We start from the raw sequence: 21,235 nt of genomic DNA, 5'->3' as shown, positions 1-21,235 counted from the left end.
AGCAGTACGCATGCGCCGTGTGTCTCCCCGGCAGGCAGGCGGGTCTCGGCCGGGCGGAGGCCGCGGCGGAGCCGGGGGCTCGCGTAGATGTGCAGCCCGGGGCGGGCGCCGCCTGGGCCGGCCCCGGCGGGGGACCTGCCGCCCGAGTGGGAGACGGACGACGAGCGCATGGCTTTCCTGTTCTCGGCCTTCAAGCAGAGCCGCGAGGTGAACAGCACCGAGTGGGACAGCAAGATGGCTTTCTGGGTCGGGCTGGTGCTGGCCCGCGGCCGTCGCCGGGGCGCCGTCCGTACCTGCCTGAGAGACCTGCAGCACGGCTTCGAGCGGCGCGGCAGCCTCCCGCTCGGCCTCGGCACCGTCCTCCGGGAGCTCCTCAGGTACCGCCGGCGGCGGCGCGCCTGTGGGGGGGGCCTGGGCCTGGCAGCCCTCCCGCTGCGGGGGCTGGAGGGCAGGGAAGGCCGCAGGGGGGTCTCTGTGAGGGGGGGCCCAGCTAGCAGGGAGGAGAGGCCTGAGGAGGGGTGGTTGCAGAGGGAAGGGGTGTAAGGGAGCTTTGTGCCATGGATGCGGGCAAGGAGAGCTCCGTGTCGTGCCAGCCTGGAGGATGCCCGCTGTGTGCATGGCGAGGAGAGCGCTGCAGGGTGCTGGATAAATGGAGGGGGCCATGAGGGAAGGCGGGGTGCTGTTCTTGGAGGGGTGGTTGTGCCTGCCTGTGCTAAGCACTGAGAGCGTGGGAGAGCATGAGGGGGTTTTGTTGCTGTGCCAGGGCTTGCAAAGGAGAGGAGGGTACAGAGAGGCGCAAGGGAATACGGGGTTGTGTTGTGCGGGGGGAATTTGGGAGCCCTGTGCAAGGTAAAGCATGGACAAGGAGTCAGAGGAGCTCACCCTGGGGCTCACAGGAGGCGTGGGAGGGCAGCACACCGTGGGGAGAGCGGGGTATCCCAAGGGAATGCTGTGCTGGGAGAGCTTGTAGGTGCAGGGGGAGCTTTGTGTTCAATTGGGTTATGTTTTCCTGAAACGGTTGTTGTGATGACCCCGCTGCAAATGGTATGTGGTGGTGTGCGGGCATGTGGGGATGTGGTGCGCTGGTGTTTGCAACCAAATGTTTTGTGTTGTGAAATTAGAGCCTGGGACTGATACACTGAAAAGATTCAAGAATAGCAGGAGCTAGCAGAGTCTGTGGCTGTAACATTAAAATCTCTAGATCTGACAAAAGCTATGTTTGCAATTTAACATGCAAATGAAGCATCCTGAAATGTGCAACTGCCTCCTCTAAAAGCTGACCCTCCCCATCGATTTCCTTGTTGGATGGATCATCGGTTTCAAGTCAGAAAACTGGGAGAAACTTGCATAACTAGAAAAATAGTAAACAAAAGACCCTTGTGTCCAGAGGAGTGAAGACCTGTGTGGACTTTCACAGGCAGTGATAACACCTCAAACTTGAGCTAGAAACTGGTGTTAGAAAACACCACTAGGACTGTGGATGTACAAAGCGTAGAGCAATGTTTCAGTTAATAATTCTCCATGCTGGCACTCTTGCTCGCTGCCAGTGGAAGGGTTTAGGACTGATCGTATTCAGTTCTGCATGCATGTCTTTTCTCTAGACGGGGCAAGCTGCAGAGGGAGTCGGACTTCATGGCCAGTGTAGACAGCAGCTGGATCTCCTGGGGTGTGGGAGTCTTCATTCTGAAGCCCCTGAAGTGGACTCTCTCCAGTGTGCTGGGTGACAGTAAAATACCTGAGGAAGAGGAAGTTCTGATTTATGTGGAGCTGCTTCAGGTGAGTGTTGTTGAGAGCTTTCTCAAGATTATGCATCTCCAGAAAAATTATTAGCTATTTTATGTGCTAGCAAGGAAAGATCAGGGTTGAATAGACCTTCATTTGTACTCCTTAGGTGTTTAAAACATGGACAGATATGGAGAGATGGATGGAATAACTCAGGAATAAGAAATAGTTTATATCTACAGGTGTTCCTTGAAACTAACATAATGACTTGTCACTGACTTCCAAGAAATGGGAGGGGTAGGCTTGCTGGCTTGTCTAGGAAGGCAAGTAGTATGCTGTGAGACCGCTGTAAATCTCAGGTTTGAGCTTGTGCAAGTGTAGTACACGAGAGAAACTTGCAGATTGAGTGCCATCTGTTGTAGGGAGAAACGGGCGACGTAGAAGTCGCTGGCTGTCAGTCCAGTGTATCATCGAGCTGAACTCGTATGTGCGTTATTAAAGGCTGCTTTCACTTCAGAGCCTGTGCTTTCAGCTTGCCTTTTCAGACGTGATTAGAACTGCCCTTGGATCCTGTCAAAGACCCTTTTCTTTGGCACATTGTTGGTGGCAGACCTGTGGGTTGCATTGTGAATTCACGTAACTCATTGTTGCTCAGCCTAACTTGGATGGTGCAGTGCTGACAGCTGAGACCTTGGGTCCCTCTCTGTGTTACTCGGTGACTGTTAAAATTAGCACCAAGACTTGCTGCTGTTGCATGTAAGTGGCATCTAAATGACTGGGACTAGCAGAAGTGCAAGAGCTCTTTAGATGTGTTCCTTTATTTGTAGTTACTCTGAGAGCAGATAGTGTCTTCCCTCTGCAGTGGGTCTTCCACAGCCCTTTTGGAGGGTGTGTGCATGGGGAGAAGAGAAACCTTTTAAAAAGGTGCCTGGAGAACCACAAGCTTTGATGTGGGATCTGGGGGTGGATGGAAAGAGTTGTTTCTGTAGTGTTAAGCGGACCATAACTCTCACTTGAAACGGGGAAAACTTTTCTTTTTCCTCTGTCCACATACAAATGATGAGTACAATTAGCGTGTGGACTAAAGAAAATATTTTATTGGGTTTAAACTTAGGGTGGGGGGTGGACTTCAAGAAGCGCAGAGGAGGCCAGCTTGCTGCCTGTGTGGTTCTCTATGTTGTTCCGTAGCATTTGCACAGGGAATGTGAATAGCGTAGTTTTGGTTCTTGTGCAAAATTGTACTATTTTTCATTCCATTAATGGTGATATTTTTAAAGCATTGTAATTGCTTTTGAATGTTGCGTACAACTTGTTCTGAAAGTCTGTCTCGCCCAAAAAGTGATGCATCGAACTTTTTACCCTCGGTGTGTGGGAGGAAGCAGGTGTGGACTTGGCAGTTGTTGTGAGAGAAGTAAGAGTCCTGTGTAAACTGAGACAGCTCTGTTGCTTCCTTTCAGGAGAAGGCAGAGGAAGTTTATCGCCTATATCGGAACTCTGCGCTTTCTTCTCACCCTGTTGTTGCCCTCTCAGAGCTGCGTTCCCTCTGTGCCAGTGTTTGTCCAGATGAAAGGACGTTCTACTTGTTGCTGCTCCAGCTGCAAAAGGAAAAGAGGGTCACGATCCTGGAACGGAATGGAGAGAAGGTACAGGGTAAAGGTGACTGCTTTTGGGTGGTATAATCCCTGTCTTGCATTTCATCTGGCTGGAAAGAATACTTTATTGGCTAAATATGGACATTCTTTGATTGGAAAAGTCAATTCTATGTACTCCAACATTGTAACCTGGTTATAGATGAGATTAAATCCTCATTCTTGCATGACGGGTTCTTATTTTCCTCCGTCAAACATTTATAATACTACCTATGTAATTTAACAGCTAGAAAATTGGCAGATGTTGTCGCTGTCTACTCACAGGTTGACTGTTCCCAGCTACCCAAATTGAAATCATTCCATGCCACTAGAATCAGTGTTCCACTTTCTGTGAAAAGGTTTTCCTGTCTGTCTGTAACTACAGAGATGCAGGCGCTCTCGTCTCTCAGATGGCATGTTTGCCTGTAGTCTTCTGCACTGTACAATTCAGTACTGGAGTACTTGGAAGTGTGACGTTGCTGTACGCTGTTCAAAGCACCAGGACAGCTTGAAATCTTCTGGGTGTTCCATTAAGGCTTTCTGTTTTCACGCTGATGTCACTTGATCCTGTCTAGTTTAATATTAGATTATATGGTGACTGGTATGTCCTCATCACTCTATTACAAGGCTTAAACTGGGGATGTAAAAGCATCTTTTCCATCCGAGTGAAAGTATTTCTAGTGCAGGCACAGATTCTGGAGGCAAGGGACTCGAGCGTGTGGTTCTCTTTCTGTAGATAGTGAAGTTTGCCCGAGGTCTTCATGCCAAAGTCTCCCCAATGAATGATGTGGACATTGGAGTCTATCAGTTGATGCAAAGCGAACAGCTGCTGTCACAGAAGGTGGAGTCCCTTTCCCAGGAAGCAGAGAAGTAATTTGGGGAAGGGTGGTGGGAAGAACGTCCGTGTGCTGTGGAACTTTGTATTCCTGTGGCATAGTTAGAATGAAGCTGCTTTCTGAAAGTGCAAGTCATTCTTTCCTGCTCAGTAAACGTAGTAGCCACAGTCATGTGGTAGGGCAGGTTTTCCAGTCTTTGTTCCCTATCCCCACGAAAACAACACGCAGTGAATGGATGTCAACAGTTTTTGCAAAGATTTGGAATGGATTCAAGGACTACTTCCGAGAAGCAACAATGGCTTAAGGGTGGTTGTATCTGAAATGCATTGCTACTCGGTCACCTCTGGATTAGAGCAAGGTAGTGAGGATGGTTGCTGATTTGTAAAATATCTACTGCTTGCAAAGGAATAAGCTTCTTTTCTTTGTTGCATCTGTACAGATGTAAAGAGGATGCCCGGAGTGCTTGTAGAGCTGGGAAAAAGCAATTGGTAAGTACTGTTCTACTTGGGAGGAACTACAAGTCAAGTGTCTTGGAGCTGATCCATAACTGCAGGTAATGACCAGGGTTAGGCATTGTATACTTGAGCTTAGACGTGTTGAAGTGGCGTTTCTGAGGCCAAAAGTCTCCTTAAGGTGGAGATAAGAATATATTTGTCCAGAGTGATGTGGTGAAGAGAAATGGAAATATCTAGCTCTTAAAACCAGCTGTTGTGTGTATGCATTGCTGCACAGGGATTGCTGGGTTTTTTACAATTCCTTTGGCTGCTGCCTGGTTTGTGATCCAAGTCTATGTATCTAATGTCTCCAGGCACTGAGATGTTTGAAATCCAAACGAAGGACAGAAAGGCGCATTGAAGAGCTTCATTCCAAGCTGGATGCAGTGCAGGGGATCTTGGATCGTATATACGCCTCCCAGACTGACCAGATGGTAGCGTGTTAATTTTGTCTTGTGCTTCTCGCTTTAGCCCCACTCTTCTCACTTGTGTTGCTTTACCTGCTTGTCAGAGCTCGTGTCTGAGGGGTGTAAGCTGGCTGGTGAGACTTTATTCTCTGCCTCTGCTCTGATGTTGCAGTATTGCTCTGAATAAACCTGCTTGTGGCTTCATTTTCTTCTTGTGTGCTAATGTTCCTCTGAGGGTCCTGCTTGGATAACAGGTCTTGAGAGACGCTTACGCTGCTTGTTGTTTGTTCTTAGTTAGCGTTGTGCATCTTTCTTTCTCTTCTTTAGGTATTTAATGCCTATCAGGCTGGTGTGGGAGCTCTGAAACTGTCTATGAAGGATGTTGCTGTGGAGAAGGCAGAGAACCTGGTGGATCAGATACCAGAGGTAGTGAAATAGGACCGTCTAAATAAACAAGCAAGTGGTGTGTTTGTGACGTACACAGCAAGCTTGCCCAGCTATTAATGCTGAGGCTTCTGGCGCTGTTTGGTTTCTATTCCATATATCACCAGAGCATACTGACTTAATCTTGATCTTTTTAGATCAGCGAGCAGAGGTCTTCAGATAACTGGCTGTGTTTGGTTTTATGTATTTGGATTTATTGCTGGCTAGTAATCACAATTTACGTTAAATTTATTCATTTCATGTGTTCTTTTGGTTAGCAATATTGTGCAAGCATACAACTTTTTCTAGGAAAGTGTTTAGCGGGATGTATTAAAAAGAAATACATGTCATACCTTTGGAAGCTGGAATGCAGCTACATGCATAAAGACAGAGTCTTAAAACTGCCTAACCTATAATCTTCTGCAATTCAGTAAGGGGAAGGAGACAAGTTTATCTGGAGTGAATTGAAATGAAGAGAGCAATCTGTCTGCATGAGCTAGTGTAAAAAAACAGAAAAGGATGACTTTTTTAGCAACTTCAGCTCCATGTACTTAAATAGTGACTTCAACTAGTGAGCTGAGGGGCTCTCTGTAAAATTTTATAGCTGAGATGTGTTGGTCTTCAGCTTCTTTATTTGGTTAGCCTAAGCCACAATATGAGCTTGTTACTTATGTGAAAAAGCTAAAATTAGGGGGATTTTTTTTTTTAAACTATGAAATCCTGTTTCAGGTTTGATCATCAAATATGCGATTTGGTCTTGTAGCACTTTATTGAATCTTCCATGTTACTGCTTTCACTAGTGAAAAAACAGTAATCTTGGAAGTCTCTTTTGCACTAGTACCTGCTGTCTTTAACTTAACTTTTGGTGTTTGGTTTTGGGTTTGTTTGTTTGTTTTGGGTTTTTTTTGTTATTTCTACTTTTGAAGTAGGTGGCTACAGTAAGACATAAGATTAGTTTATATTCTATATCAAACCCTGTGTATTTTTCCTCAGCTTTGTGATACTCAAGACGAAGTAGCCCAGACCCTGGCTGGAGTGGGGATCAATGGTCTAGGTATGTTTTGGGGTTTTCATCCTTTGCTCATTTTCTCTTGCCACTGCTGGCTCAAAGTTGTGTAATGTTGATTTAAATCTGTTTTTAGAGTGGCTGCTGCTTTGTTTTTTTAAATGATGATCTTTTTCCTCTGGCCTGTGTGTTGTGCAGCTTGTTTGTCTCTGCTGAAATGTTTTCTTGCCCTTAAATGCCTCAGCGCAAAGGCTTCTAAAGGAGTAGCTTCTCCCTGAGATCAGGGCTGAATTTTCACCTTTAGAAGAAGCACAGGGAGTTCCTTATTATGAGTAATGATGGATGGGAGTAATAATACCTCTGTTAAACTTGGACTTCTGTCTGTGCTGCGAAGATGCTACTTAATTCTGCTTGGAACTGAATGTTTTCTTTAATCAGCAGAGATGGACACTGAGGAACTTGAGAAGGAGCTGGACAGTCTCTTCCAGGACTCGACTAAAGAGCCTGTAGATCTGCCTTCTGTTCCCCAGAAGATGCTGAATCCACCCATTTCTGATGCTGAGCTTGAAGCTGAATTGGAAAAGCTCTCTGTTTCTGATGGAGGTACGAATGTCAGCGAGTCGTGTTAGCTAGCTGCTATTAGGATCTATGACAGCCTTGCAAAATGAAAGATGTGTAGCAGAACTAAAGTCTGCGCCGGAATCTTTCCCACTTCCAGTTACACAGTTGAAAGCAAGCTCTCCTGGTATCCCTGCCAGGTGCCCAGTGCTCACTGTCTTTCACTACCAGACTCGGTCTTGAGAGAACTGCCCTCTTTGCTAGAAATTCTGCCTGGACTTTTTACCATGGGTTTAGGGAAAGTTGAAGGCCCTATGAGGGAGCTAGTGCTTGGATTAATTATTTTTTGTTGTCATTTAACAAAGCCTGTACAAAGCCAGGCAGTGTTTTTTGTATGTTAACAGTGATAAAGTAGACTAACATTTTCATGCCTGTTGCTGCCAGGCATGCAGCATCTTCTCTGTCCTAGAATGTTTACTGTGTCTTATAGGTATGATGTCTGCTTAGTACTAGTACTAAACTAGTCTTTATTTAGTAACAGTGAGTGACCAGAGCTTATGGGCTTGAACTGCATGCTGAGTTTTCCCTAGACCTGTCTTGGATAGGGGTAAACAGACTTTAATTTTCCTTTCAGAAATCTGTTAATGAACAATTACACAGGACTGTCCTTATAGTTTTCTTCCTATTTGGGCAGCTGATATTCTGAAGTTTCAGAGCAGAAGAATGCTCAGCATCCCATATCAAACATGAAGCATGGGTTTCCAAGAGAATGCAGTCGAACATTGAAGCACTGAGGCGCTCTGAAATTGTATTTGTTAGTTATGGACGTGGTTGATCTAGTCCCCCTTACTGATGAAAACTGATGTCTTTCTGTTGCAATTTTCTTTATAGATTTGGCACAAAAGACTCCCTCTGCTTCCTCTGAACCCAAAACAGCTCTGGGACTGAATCTCTAAAGACCCAACAGGATCCTGTTGCTGCAGTTTGAGAAGTTGTCTTAAGGTTCCTTAACTAAGGACTAGAACTTCTGGGGAGAGGGGTAACGCTCCCTTGTTCTTCATGGATATCACTTTGCTCAGCAACAGGATCTCCTGCCATGACAATCCACTCTGGAACCGGCCCCAGCTGGTGTTTGTCATCTCTGTGCCAACATCTGCACTGGTCTCAATTTGACTTATCGCAAGTCACTCTGCGACAGCCAGTCTTCCCTTCTGGGAATGCAATTCACTATTCTGCCCAGTGAAGATAAACTCTTCTATGTCCATAACAGTGCTCTTTTTTGTTTTGTTTTTGTTTGGTCTTTTTTTTCTTTGCTGTGGCTGATGTTGAGAATCTGAGTTGCAGCGGTATTGCAGTTGCTCAACACTTGGCTGTCTGTGTGGTTGTTCAAAACACTTGGCACATAAGTACTGTCCTTGACATAAGTTATCTGCAACGAGCTTAAACACCTGTTGATGGTTCTATCCCTCCCTGTCTGTATTTTGCACGGTCGTGGACGACTAGACACTGTAACTGTTAAATTGTAGGAGATTTTGTTGCTGCTCTAGAGGGCAGCAATTGCAAGCACAAGGCAAAAATAATTCCTCTTTCCGTAATGACACTAAGGCCTTAAAAGGGAGACCTGCAAAAGATTTTAAATGAAGGGGAGTTTCTTACGCTGCCTGTTGTGATGAAGGCTTGCAGTCACTAGAATACAATTTTCTGCTTGCTCTTACTTGAAATTTGAGCTGTTTGCTATTTTTATATCTTCCCTGTTTGCAAAACTTTTTGGGAGCTGCAGGGTAATCTGCTTTGAGCTCTCATATTGAGTGATTTGGGGTAGGAGGGGAAGGGATACAGGGAAAAGGGATTTTCCCTTTCTGAGAGGATGGTTTCATATAACAGTCTTGACTTTGCCTTCAGTCTTGATGAAAACAGATTATGGGTTACCAGAAAGCCCCAAAACACAACCCTGTAAATGTTTCTAATGGGGGGAAAAAAAACCCCCAGCAAACCAAAAAAACCCCAAAAACCTGAGCACAGCAACTGAAGATGTTTTTTTAGAGGCTGCCTTTACCCATCAGAAGTGAAATCATCATCTTTTGCAGGTCACTTTTTTATTATGCACATGGAAGAGCAGAAAGCCTGATACCTAACACGAATAAATGAATTCTTTGAGGAGGGGAACATGCTATTAACTGGGCTTTCTGCACACACAGCCTGTGCGTGGCAGGGGAGTGACTAGCTACGTGTTGATGTATAACCAGTCCTCCTCTCTCTGCACCTCTCCCTGACGCGGAATGTATTCCTGTCACCGTTTCTACCCTGCCTCCTGTACCAAGCGCCATTGCTTGAGCCATGTGGATGGCAGCTTGGGTGAGCGGTAAACTAGGGCTGGAGTTCCCATGTCCTGTTAATTATTGGCAACCCAGCTTTAGCCCCAGGGGACCGGGGAAGAAGTTGCAGGTGTCACTAGGGTGCTGTGTTGGCTCTGGCTTCTTTGTCACTTTGTCCAAGAGTGCAGACTCCTGCCAGAGAAGGTGTGCTGTAGCCGGTTAGCAGTTTACCCAGGCTGCACACGGAATTATGTGAAATGACTTGAAGCTCTGTATTCCTTTCCTTTGTAAGTAAACGGGAGAAAAACCACTGTGTTTTCTGCCTATGTGTAATAAAGGGGAGGGGAGGAACCAGAGTCCCTTGTGGTGCTTCCTTTTCTTTTCCTGTGCCGCAGATCACTGCCATATCAGTGCTGTTCTAGCTGTGCTTCTGCATCTATAAAACTTGTCTGCTGAAAGTAAATGGGCAGATTCCTGGGTGGCTTTGTCAAAAAACAAACTGAATAACTGCTATACCAGATTTTGATTTCCCTGAGCCTTCTCTCTGTGTTTAAAAAAGCCCAACAGTTACTCTGCTTAACTTCAGTTGTCTGTTTTTACCAAGTAGCCTGTGCTGGCTTTTGGGTTGTACAGCCTTAATTTTATGAGTATCATTTTGGAAAGGCTTGCTTCTTTTCTTTTGCTTCAGCTTGTCTTACCTTTCCACTTCTTTTTCATCGTTGTGCATCTCACAAACAAACTAGTGCAATTTCAGGGCTCACACAGAACACAGTCCTTTGCCTAAGCCACCTTGCTGTGGCCATGGAGGGAACTGCTATGCCAGGAAGTCAGTTCTCCTAATTGACCCTTTTGGTTTTGTACTAAACAATATGTAAGCATTTTGTTTTTTTCTCATTGCAGTTTTTTGTCCAGCTTCTTAGTCTGACTGTAATTAAGCAGTGCAGTCGAGGAGACTGGTACTGTTTTTTCCTCTGTCTAAAGACAATGAATCTAAGTGGAGTCACCTGGTGTATAAACTACTCAAAACAAATTAGTCCTACTTCCCTCTCATACTAAGATGCCTGAATTTGCAGGCAGTCAAGCCTGTTTCCTCTGGCAAGAGGTTTGATCTGAGCTGGCATGCTGATCCCTGGAGAGCTACTGTGGTTTTTTGCAGGGGCAGGCAGGGAGGAGGAAGTTTCTGGTTCCTGTGCTTATCTTATGCTGTCTACAGTGCAACTCTGGGAAGGCTGAGGTCTTGCCTACAGCCGGTATCACTGGATCTTTTTTTAAAGGACCTCATTTCTCCCCTGCTGTCAGAACTTGTATCTTCTCTGAAAGTAAAGTGCAAAGTGATTCCTGAAGGAATAAACACTCCTGTAATTCTGTAACGCATCTGACTGAGACAGCCATTCTGGAAGAGGCATTTAAGAGTTAAACCCAAGCAGCTGCTGCTTTATTTGAAGTGGCTTGTAATTTTCTTCCTTTGATGCAAAGTGGGGAATGTAATCAAGATGGCTGAATAGAGAATTTTAAGTATATTTTGGTGAGACAGCAGGGAAGGGAAATAGAGGGCAGCTTCTTGCTGGGTGAGGAAATTAAATATGAAAACCTAGAGCTGAATTGCCACCAAACTGGAATCTTATCATATTTGAGTGCTGTTTAAAATAGTACTTAACTTGATTCTCAGAAAAAATAGCAGCTGCTTATGCAAGGAAATGTAGCAACTGTTTAGTAATATAATGGAGCAGAACAGTTTTCTCAGTAGAGAAGACTGCATCTAGCAGGCAGGAGGAGTTAATCTGTGAACATGAGTAACTGCCTGTATTTTGTTTGAGTAACGGTATTTTGTTTGCCTGTGACAGCAGAGTTAACCGTCCTTTCTTCATTGGATGTATTCCGAGATGCACAGAAATTGGGTAATGTATTGGGTCCCTTTCCATCCCATCTTCCCCCTGCTAACCCAGCTTTGAACGTCTGCTTCAGTGTAGGCAGCGTGCAAGGGCGAGATCCTTTCGTAGACTTTTTTAAGCTCCTAAGGCGAAGGAAGACTTCCTTGTATCTCGAGGAATGATATCCTGGAATGCCTTCTGGCTTAGCATGTGCGACCTAAGTGTACATGAGCTCCCACTCCATGTGTCTGCCGTGATCCTCCATCCCACTCCATGCCTCTGCCATGATTTAATGCTGTATGACAGATCACCTGCCATCGCTGCTCTCTGGAAGAGCAGCGAAAGCATCCTGTTGCTTGTGTCTTGCAACTTAGATCTCAAAAATCTTTGTGCCCAGTATGGGGAATATGAGAAAAATGCCCTTTGGGGCACAGAGGACAGTGCATCTGCATGCATCCTTGCATGGGTTAGTGCACTGCCAGGGTCCTGTGGTGTCTGGGCAATTAGATGGCCCTCCTTTTCCTCTGATGACATTCTGGTAAGGAGGAAGGGAGCTGGCCTGACACAAAAGACCCAAGTGGAAGTGCTGAGCCCTGAGCCGGCTGCTGGTGCCATCTAGCTGCTATTCCTGGCATAGGCACTTGGCAGGAGCAGGCTGCAGACGGTGGAACTAATGAGGCTTAATTAAACAAAGCCTTCAGAAGTAAATGCTGTGACATGCTGGCAACAAGTTTCTTTAACCTGTCACAAAGGAAGCGTGCTGTTTACTTGAGGAGTAAGCTTCTTGGTGCTGTATCTTCAAGAGAATAATTGCGCTCTTGTTTGAAAGTTGTTCTTGGGCAGTTCCTGCTCTATCTGGGCTTATGCAAAGCCTGGGTCGCAGGGTCAAGTTAATTAAATCTCAGTGCAGCTGAGCTGACTCTGTATAGATTGGCTGCTGCTTTCTTCAGAAGTGGTGTATGTGACAGGGAAAGGCAGAGGGCATCATGATACAGTACAGCAACTATCAATGTAATGAGTGAATTAAAGCTGAACTGCCTGGTGGTTTTTTCAGTTTGATTTGGAAACCTTCTGCTGCTCTTTCCCACCTTGGCCAGTTTACCAGCAAGGCTTTTCTCAAAAGCAGGTCCCCATTTAAGCAGCCGTTACAGAGCTGGCTCTCGAGGAAACTTGCCTCGTGAAGGATTTTTCTGACATTTCTTTGATCGAAGGAGCCCTTTTGCTTACAGAGTGGCTTTAGTTACAAAGCGATGGATGGGATCTTCTTGCTTCCAAGGCTAAACTGTGCCTTAGTAGGTGAGACCTGGTTCCTAATACCGCAGCGTTCCCCCCCTCAGTGCAATAGGGGGGAGTCTTGCAGAGCCGTTTGCTTGTCAGTCTGGAGTGAGAGCTTTATGGGGTAGGAAGAGGAGTAATTTTAGGGGGGATGTCCCTGCTTATTCCTCCAGATCTGCCCCCAGTTCTGCAGTACCACGACACTTGTGATTGCTGCCTTTCAGCCCCAGCAGACTACCAGGCTGTGTGTCCACCTTTGGCACGACAAGCGAGGCAGCAGGCTGGGGCTGTCCTGCTCTGCTCAGCCCTCGTACGAGAGCACAGGAGCGAGGAGGAAGAGCTGTTCTTGTGCTTTCGGAGGAAGGGTTGGTGACGGTAGCGAGGAGACCTCTTGGGGGTGACCACTCTTTGCTGACAGGGCTGGGTACTGTGCTGGAAAGATATCTTGATTTTTTTCTGGTTAATGTTTTCAGCTGTCGGTTGATTGCTGAGGTGATAGGTAATGTGTAACTTCTTAGGCATTAAATTTAAAGAAAGAATGATGAACTTGAAAGAGAAGCTGATTTATATCACTTTACTGAAAATACCCATGTTTATTCAGGATAAAAAAAATTACCAAAGTGATGTTCAGCATCATCTTTGGTTCTACACATAACCTCTACTAAAAAAACACTGAAAACTGCTTTGTCTGATACTTTCAGAAAGAAAAAACTTTCAGATTTGTACGGGGGGGGGGGGTGGTGGGTGGTTTTTTCTTTTTTTCCTGTGAACTTGAAGGAATTTTGTAGTGGAAAGTAAATGCCAGTTTTGCACCACTTGCAGCTGGGCAGCTTGAGATGGGGGGAGTAACTGGTTTAGGGTCATATATCTGAGCCGTGCCGCCGTGCCTGTGCAGAGATCTTTTATTCAGAGATCAAGCACACTAAATTTCCATCCTGATTTGCATTGAAGACCCTCAAATCCCACTTGACTGTTTGTTATTTTACCCCTTCAATCCTATCACCTAATTCCCAAGCAGCTTACCCTGTCAGCTGCGGATTCCCAATGCCATGTTCTTCTTAGCTCGCAGAAGACCGACCTGGTGTGTGGGCAGAGAAGGATCTCACCTGTGTGAAGTCCAGAGGCAATTAGCAACAGAGGAAGAGCAGACAGCAGAGCAGCCTGTTTTATGAGCAGAGAAGGTCCGTCTGCAAGAGCAGAGAGCTCGAGTCCCTCTTGTGTCTGGCAGCAAGTCCCAGCCTGGCTAGTGCAGGTGTTGACTGGGATTCTGTAGCAGGCACCAGATCAACAATGGATGAAGAGCTTCTGAGAGAGGAGAGGGAGGAAGGCTTGCAGCAAAGCCCTCCCAGCTCGCTCAAGTGCCGGAGGTGAGTGCTGGCTCTTTGTGAGTGGCAGGCTGCAAAGAAAAGTGGGGTGGGAGGCAAGAGGGGGAAAAAAAAACCAAACGCCATGCTGTCAGCAGGAGATTTGGAAAGGAGTGAGAGCTTCAAGCACTTTTCCTTGTGCTGGGTCATCTGGCTGGGTGTGAGAGCTGGGAGGATTGCAGTTGGTGCTTCTGAGATGTCAGCAGAGCAGTAAAAAGGGGTTTTGGATGCTGATGGGGACTTGAAGAGCTGTGAAACCTCTCAAGGGACTGGAACAAAGGGGAACCCATGGATGGTTTTTACTCCTCCGCAGAAGGAGATGGGCAGGATGTGATCAATGACACCAGCAATAGGAAGAGCTGGGCAGAGGAAGGCAACTCCGCGTTGTCCTTCCGTGTGGTGACAGCTGCCTTACTTTTCCTTCTCATCCTTTCCACGTTCCTGGGCAACACCCTGGTCTGTGTGGCTGTGGTCAAGTTCAGACACTTGCGCTCTAAGGTCACCAATTTCTTCGTTATCTCCTTGGCAGTGTCTGACCTCTTTGTGGCTGTACTGGTGATGCCCTGGAAGGCTGCCACCGAGGTGGCAGGGTTCTGGCCCTTTGGGGCTTTCTGTGATGTTTGGGTGGCTTTTGATATCATGTGCTCCACAGCCTCTATCCTCAATTTGTGCATCATCAGCGTGGACCGTTACTGGGCTATTTCCAACCCCTTCCGCTATGAGAGGAAGATGACGCAGCGCGTGGCTTTCATCATGATCGGAGTGGCTTGGCTACTGTCCCTTTTGATTTCCTTCATCCCTGTGCAGCTGAAGTGGCACAAGGATCATGAGCTCCTTAGCCAACAGGAGCCAGGTTTTAATGTCACCAGGGAGGAGGAGAACTGTGATTCCAGCCTCAACAGGACTTACGCCATCTCATCTTCTCTCATTAGCTTCTACATCCCTGTTGCCATCATGATTGTGACGTACACCCGCATCTTCCGCATTGCCCAGCGGCAGATCCGCAGGATCTCCTCCCTGGAGAGGGCGGTGGAACATGCCCACAACTGCCCCAGCAGCGACTGCCCTCATGAGACCTCCCTGAAGAACTCCTTCAAGAAGGAGACCAAGGTCCTCAAGACCCTCTCCATCATCATGGGCATCTTTGTCTTCTGCTGGCTGCCCTTCTTCGTGCTCAACTGCATGGTGCCCTTCTGTAATCTTGACCTACCTGAGCCAGGAGAGCTACCTTGTGTCAGCGAAACTGTCTTCAACATCTTCGTCTGGTTTGGCTGGGCCAACTCTTCCCTCAATCCTATCATCTATGCCTTCAATGCAGACTTCCGGAGAGCTTTTGCAACCATCTTGGGCTGTGGCTGCCTTTGCCCCAGCAATGCAGTGGAGACAGTGAACTTCAGCAATGAGCTGGTCTCCTACCACCATGATACCACGTATCAGAAGGAAGTGGTGACCCTCAGCTACCCCCAGCTTCTCCCCCATGCTGCTCTGCAGATGGAAAGCAATGAGGTGTCCTTTGACAAGGTTTCTCAGGTCTCCGAGCCGTCTCGCAACACCTGCCCTGCGGATGCCTTGCCTGCGGTGATGCACGTGGAGTGTGAAATGGCTGTCTCACTGGAGAAGATTACACCTTTCACCAGCAATGCGTTCGATTGAGACGCGGTTGGGAAAAGGGTGGTGGGATGGTCTCGGGGAGAGATGGAAGCGGGGACGCTATTGCAGTTGCCTGTTTTCTGAGGAGCTTGAGGATAATGTGAATATTGTACTCTCTGTCCAGGCAGGAGTTTGCATTAAGTGTGGAATAGCCAGAGTGATTTTTTCCAGATGGCTCAAGGGGTTCAGATATGTGTTTTTGTAACTCGCCGTTTCAGAGCCAGCCCAGGTGGGTGATGTTGCTGCTCTCTCTAGTTGACCCATGGAAGAATGCTTTCTGCAAAAGACAAAAATGCAAGGGCTTGAATTCCACTCTTGTTGTGACTTCAGCTGAGAAAGCAAAGACTTCTGTGGTCTGCTGAGCCTCTCCTCTGTAGGCAGTGAAGTAAAAACGCAGCTGTGCGTGTGGGGAGAGAGAGGCTGGCTTTGCCACTGCCCATGTCCAAAAGGCCATCAGCCCAAGGCAGCTAAACAGGCACAAGCCAAATGCAACTGCTTACTTGGTGGCAACTGCCACTGGCAGGACTAGATCATGCTGCCTTGGGCGTGGTGGGACGGTGCTGTGCTGCGTAGCATACTTTAGCTAGGGAAATCCACATTTCTGGTGGGTTGTGCAGGAAGGAGGTAATGGCCTTGCTAGGATAACTCTCTTAGGCTCACCTCTGACTGTCTCTCGGTTGCTCGGGCAAATTATCCTGCAAGTCTGGTCAAGTATGCAGCCACCTTTCCTGGAGCCCTGAGGCTGTGCTTGGTAGCAGCTCGTCTGGAGCATGTTGCTGGGCGCTTGCTCATTAGGGAAGGATTTGGCATGCTAAAGGTCCGCTCTGGCCCCTGGAGCAAGAGCCAGCCTCTCTAAGCTGGGACACGCACAGCAGTCTAGGATGAACACGAACTGTGTTTTTAGCCCCAGGATGCTGGACCGTTTGCTTGGAGCCTTTGGGAATGAGAGTGTCTGAACCCTTCAGACTCCGAGGGTAGAGGAGAAAATCAGATGTTAAAGCAAGAACGTTGCTGTTTTGGTTTCTGCGCCTCCGCCACATCTTCCATCAGTCAGGTCCCCCTCCTTTTCCAAGACTGTTTCTTCCCCCTTTTACTTTGTTCTCCCTCTAATTCCCTTCCTCCCCCATTTCATTAAGGATCCTTCCACACTGCCTCCCTTGCTGTCTCATTTCAATAATAATGGCTTCTTAAGAAGCACTCCCTGCTCACCTGTACTCTTTAATTAGCCTCTCCTGTTCGGATGGGAGCTGGTGTCTGGTTAGCTGGGGGTAGAAACAGCAAGTGAACAGCCCCCAGCATTTCACTGCCGGCTGTGACACAAGTGACTTCAGAAACGTGTTTTGATCAGTGCCTGGTTAAACACTGCTGCAGCAAGCGGCACATCCATGTCGTCTTGAATCCGAGACATCTTTAGCTCTCTGGCACAGCAGAAAAGCCTCTCCCCCCCCCCCCCCCCCGGCAAACGTTAACAAAGAGAAAAATCAGAAAGTGATAATTACAGAGTAACGGTAATTATTAAATAGAGCCCAATTACAGTCAAGTTACAGCATAATCAGCGTGGGAGGGGAGCAGAGCTCACCGTATCTCCAAGGTCGACGCTTGGATTTTGCTGGGGAAGCACTGATAAGTGCTCAACTTCATTTATAACCATCTCCCTCTGTGGCAGCGGTGGCTAGCTGTCAAAACTGAGACACTCTCGGGCTTTTCAGCTCTGGGAGGACGGTAGAGCCTCACTTAGAGGAGTTGTTCTGAGATGGGGATGATCTGGCATGTTTCTGGGAGGCCCAACGTGACTGACTTCATTTGAACATTGCTGCCATATATATATATATTGCAGCATATATATATATATAAATAAAATGATTTCCCATACTAAAAGCAGGTGTTGTAGCACGTGTAGTATGGTTGTGCTTTTCTTCGGGACTCCTGGCTTGGTGGCGAAAGGGAGTCAGAATACCCAGCTTTTTTCAAAGCAGTACTGTCCTGGCCTCCCTGTTTTTGAAGAGTTTACTGATACTCATCTTGTGGCAAGGTTCTGGGGCTTAATCCATGACTGTTTGTAAAGAGATTGGAGAAAAGCAAGTAGCTCAATGTATTGCTGTTATCCATGATGAACCTGCAAAAGACAGACAGTGGAGAGGGTGATATGGGTGATATGATCCTTTTTTTTTTTTTTTTTGTCCAGTTATTGTCTGTATTTAACTTGTGTTGGGGAATACTGCAACAGTCCCCAGCTCCAAAGCACTGGGGCTGTCCTCTACCAACGGTGCGGTGCACCAGCTCCCTCCGGCTGGACCCCTTACCTGGGACCTGTGGCCTGGTCGGTCACGGGGATGGCTGATACCAGGAAAGACGAGGTGGTGACAATGAGCTCAACCAAAAATTTCCAGGTTATGGAACAGGCCTCTGCACATCACAGACACTTCTGTGGTCAGTCTGGGAAATGGACAACAGCTCCAAAATGGTGTAACGCAGGCTTGCTTTGGCAAAAATACACCTTGTTTATCTTGCTTTGGAATGGGTTTCTTTTTTTTCCTGCTATGGGTTTCTTTTTTTTCCTGCTATGGGTTTCCTGCACAGGTCTCCTTTACAGTTCCACCGGGAAGCATCCTCCTCCGACCATCCTCAAGTCGTGCAGCGTACTGCTACCTCCCTGCCCGTATTTCAGAGGTGAGTGCAATGAATTCCTTCCTGGGGCTGATCCTGGAGCAGGGAGTGTGAGTCAGGACTCATGCGTGCTGTTGCTAGCTCTGCTGTCCTGCCTGTAGTCCCGGGTAAGCCAGTTCACTTTCTGGAGCTCTGCTTTTGCCGTGGGTGAACTGGGGGCAGCAGCGTTGGCTCACCTGCAGCCAGGTTGTGAAGATGGGTGGGTTTTCAGGCTGTCAGGTTGAGCACAGCTGTCAGCGCTCAGCAGTCTAGCTAAGAATAAAATGAGTAAATAGGTGCTCAAATCCAATTCAGTGCGAGCTGGATTGCGGAGTAAGGTAACAAACCGGCATCTTTAATGCTCTGAGCGTCCCTCTGCTGCTGTGGAGGTACTGGGATCCCAACGTTATCTCATTAGGTGCCTGGTTACATGGAGAGAGAACATTAACTAGGGAGAGGTATGCGGGACCCATCAGGCACAACTCAAGGGTCTGAAGCCACTTGCTAAGCCTGGATACACAGGGACTAGGGGAAAAGGAGCATTAAAAATCTCAATTTAAATGGAAATTGGAGGCTGCTCCTGAGAGAGAAGGGGCAGCAGCTGGCAGCCCGTCCTGAGCGCTCGGACAAGGGGCAGGGCTGCAACTTGGAGGTGAGCGGTCGGGATGGCTGGGACTCGGCTCCCAGCCTGAGGAGCTGTGTGTTTGGGGAGGGAGGACCTGAACGGCACCCGGCTGGGGACAGAGGTGGCTGCCCTGGCACGGGGGCTCTGAGCTGCCCCTGGCCCCTGCTCTGGACAGGTCTCACTGCTGTGCTTTGCCCACTCTTGGAGCTCCCCCTCCATTCCCCAGCCCTGTGTAGATAAAAATCCCATTTCTCTCAAGCCACAGCACGTGTGGTCCCATCTTCCCTGGGGGACTCTTGGGCTCGGGCTCTGGCCGTGGGCTGTAGGCTCCTTTGAGCTCTGCAGGGTTTTTCCTCATTTCCTTTTTCCCCCGTGTAGTTCCTGCTGCAATGATGAACAGCAAGCACCCCAGAGACATTTAGCGCGGTTACCACGAGACACAGCAGATGGCTCAAAACTGCTGCTGGAGAGTCTGCCGTGGAGAGAAAGGTCTGTGGTTCACCTCTGCTCACAGGTAAATGCCAGCAGCGGTGTAGGGGGGGACTTCGCTGCCAGCACTGCTGTGCTTTGCAGACACAGGACCGTGGCACCACGTGCCCTGACGCTGGTTTGCAGTGGAGGTAGCTCCCGTTTTGGAAGCCTGAGCTGCTGGTCCTGCGTTCAGGGCTAGTCATCTCAGCCTTGGCTCTAAAGGAAAAGGGGAGCACAGCTTTTGTGTCTCAAACCTAGGCTGGAAATTGCGCTGCTTTCCTTGTAACCGCGTAGGTTAGAAAGGACGCTGCAAGGCTGGGAAAAGGGCGCTGTCTTACTCTGTGCAGTCATGAAATCAATGCACATTTTATTATGTCGGCCTGGGGCAGAAAGGAAGACTCTGGGAATCCACTGTGTGTGGGTGGTTGGTGCAGTTGCTGCAGCAGATGGATGCAGAGGTCATACCCGCCGCTCCTTTCCCGGCTGGGTTGCAGGAGGAGTGTATCTGGGTGGCCAGCGTGGGGCAGGGGATGGCTGTTGCCCCTGAAGTGATTTTTCAGGTTTAGTGGGAATGGATTTAGCAGAAAAAGGGAGATAGGGGAGGGGAATAGGATGTGGCTGGTGTAGGTTGCTGTCTTGCCTGACTTTGCTTTCAAATTGGAAACATCAGCTGCTCCTCTCATCAGGCAGAGGCCAGGGTTGGTCTCCAAGGAAAGCGGTTCCAGACAGGGGTGAAGACTGGACGAGGGTCTCCGGATGCTTGGAGAAGCCTGGCAGAAGCTCTTGTGAAATCACAGGCCTGGCTTTCTCAATCTAGATGGCAATTTTGAGCAATCAGTCAGCTAAGGCGGGGGGAGAAGCAGGAGAGATTAACCCTGCCAAGGGGGCTTTTGTGAGGGCAAGGCCAGAATCTCTCCCGGCACCAGCGTGGGGATGGCTCTGATGTACCAGCTGCGCTGCCTCGGACTTGTCTGTGTGCCTCTCGCAGTGCACGGAGCGTGTAAAGGAGCCCAGAGTTCTTTTCTGCTCCTACAAGAGAAATAACGAGGGTCACTAGTTACCTTTGAGCATATTGCTAACGAACTGCGCGGTTCGTTTTCATCAGCCTTGCTCCCGTGCTGAACAGCAGTGATTCCTCAGGGCCACGTCGTGACCATCTCCGCCCGTGCTGAGGAGCAGCAGGGACGCTTGCGCTGAGCTGGGGGATGGATGACACCCTGGGAAAGCCGTCAGGCGATGTGATGCTGCCCTTGGTTCTGTTCTGTGCAATGTTTTCAATTCTTGAGACCCTTATTCTTCCAGAAACTGTCACCTGGGGCAAATGGCAGGATTTATGCATTAAGGAAGGAATGTGAAACTAGGAGAACGCCTAGCAATGTTGAGCACCTCTAAGTCTCATTGGCTTTACCTGGTGCTCCTCAAACAGGCCCAAATCTCTGGTTAGTCATCCCAAAACTTGGCCTCTCAGCATCAGAGGTTACTTCTGACTGCTTTAACCGCTTTGTGCCATGATCTCCCAAAAAAGGAAGAGAAGATGGCTAAAAGCTCTGGGACTTTTGGCTGGAGGAATCTGTGCGATTACAGAAACGCGTTAGTATTTATTTCTTGCTGTTACAGACAAAGGGTGGAATTAGAGGACCACTGAGCTCAGAAGGAGCAAGTAGAAGATGTCCCAACTTTAAAGCTCTTCTAGGTGGTGTCTGCTCCTGTGAGCCACTGCCCCCGTGGAGCAGGGAGAGTCCCCCACCCAGGACACGGGGCTTTTGCAGGATTTGGCGTCTTGGGGCTGTGCTGTGGGTGGACAGGCCGTGCCCCCGGGAACCAGCCCCGGCCTCTGCGACCCCCCCCCCGCCGCCCCTACCCTCCCCGGGAGGGAGCTGCCCCCATTCCCCGCGCCAGCTCCCAGCGCTTCCCTGAACACGCGTGACCGCCCCCCGTCGCCTC

The 21,235-nt window shown here is 48.3% G+C and overlaps 2 protein-coding genes across 3 annotated transcripts; both read left to right on the top strand.

The window, feature by feature from the left end:
• CHMP7 (charged multivesicular body protein 7) lies at positions 1-9,745 on the top strand. Of its 2 annotated transcripts, none has more exons than XM_072846376.1 (10): positions 1-377; positions 1,602-1,776; positions 3,180-3,365; positions 4,087-4,220; positions 4,626-4,674; positions 4,995-5,114; positions 5,415-5,513; positions 6,504-6,564; positions 6,958-7,119; positions 7,966-9,745. In XM_072846376.1, exons 1-10 carry the CDS (start codon positions 88-90, stop codon positions 8,028-8,030), a joined length of 1,341 nt encoding a protein of 446 aa, XP_072702477.1. In that variant the 5' UTR covers positions 1-87; the 3' UTR covers positions 8,031-9,745. The 2 variants fall into 2 exon arrangements, with proteins under 2 accessions (XP_072702477.1, XP_072702476.1); XM_072846375.1 differs by having other exon boundaries at positions 6,955-7,119.
• Positions 9,746-14,002: 4,257 nt separating this feature from the next.
• LOC140643970 (D(1) dopamine receptor-like) lies at positions 14,003-20,135 on the top strand. Its single transcript, XM_072846374.1, has 2 exons — positions 14,003-18,219; positions 19,199-20,135. Exon 1 carries the CDS (start codon positions 14,188-14,190, stop codon positions 15,550-15,552), a length of 1,365 nt encoding a protein of 454 aa, XP_072702475.1. The 5' UTR covers positions 14,003-14,187; the 3' UTR covers positions 15,553-18,219; positions 19,199-20,135.
• The last annotated feature ends 1,100 nt before the right edge of the window (positions 20,136-21,235 follow it).

The sequence above is a fragment of the Ciconia boyciana genome, chromosome 25 (genome assembly GCF_034638445.1).
Source record: "Ciconia boyciana chromosome 25, ASM3463844v1, whole genome shotgun sequence".
Taxonomy (NCBI): domain Eukaryota; kingdom Metazoa; phylum Chordata; class Aves; order Ciconiiformes; family Ciconiidae; genus Ciconia; species Ciconia boyciana.
The sequence above is the reverse complement of the archived record's forward strand: the minus strand, read 5'-3'. Positions and strand labels throughout refer to the sequence as shown.

What these genes read in the sequence shown, in the direction of transcription:
- LOC140643970 (XM_072846374.1), top strand. Translation starts at nt 14,188, where the DNA reads ATGGATGGTTTTTACTCCTCCGCAGAAGGAGATGGGCAGGATGTGATC.
- CHMP7 (XM_072846375.1), top strand. Translation starts at nt 88, where the DNA reads ATGTGCAGCCCGGGGCGGGCGCCGCCTGGGCCGGCCCCGGCGGGGGAC. An exon ending in TTTATGTGGAGCTGCTTCAG is followed by an intron (nt 1,777 to 3,179) that starts GTGAGTGTTGTT and finishes GCTTCCTTTCAG; the next exon opens with GAGAAGGCAGAGGAAGTTTA. An exon ending in GCTCTCTGTTTCTGATGGAG is followed by an intron (nt 7,120 to 7,965) that starts GTACGAATGTCA and finishes TTTTCTTTATAG; the next exon opens with ATTTGGCACAAAAGACTCCC.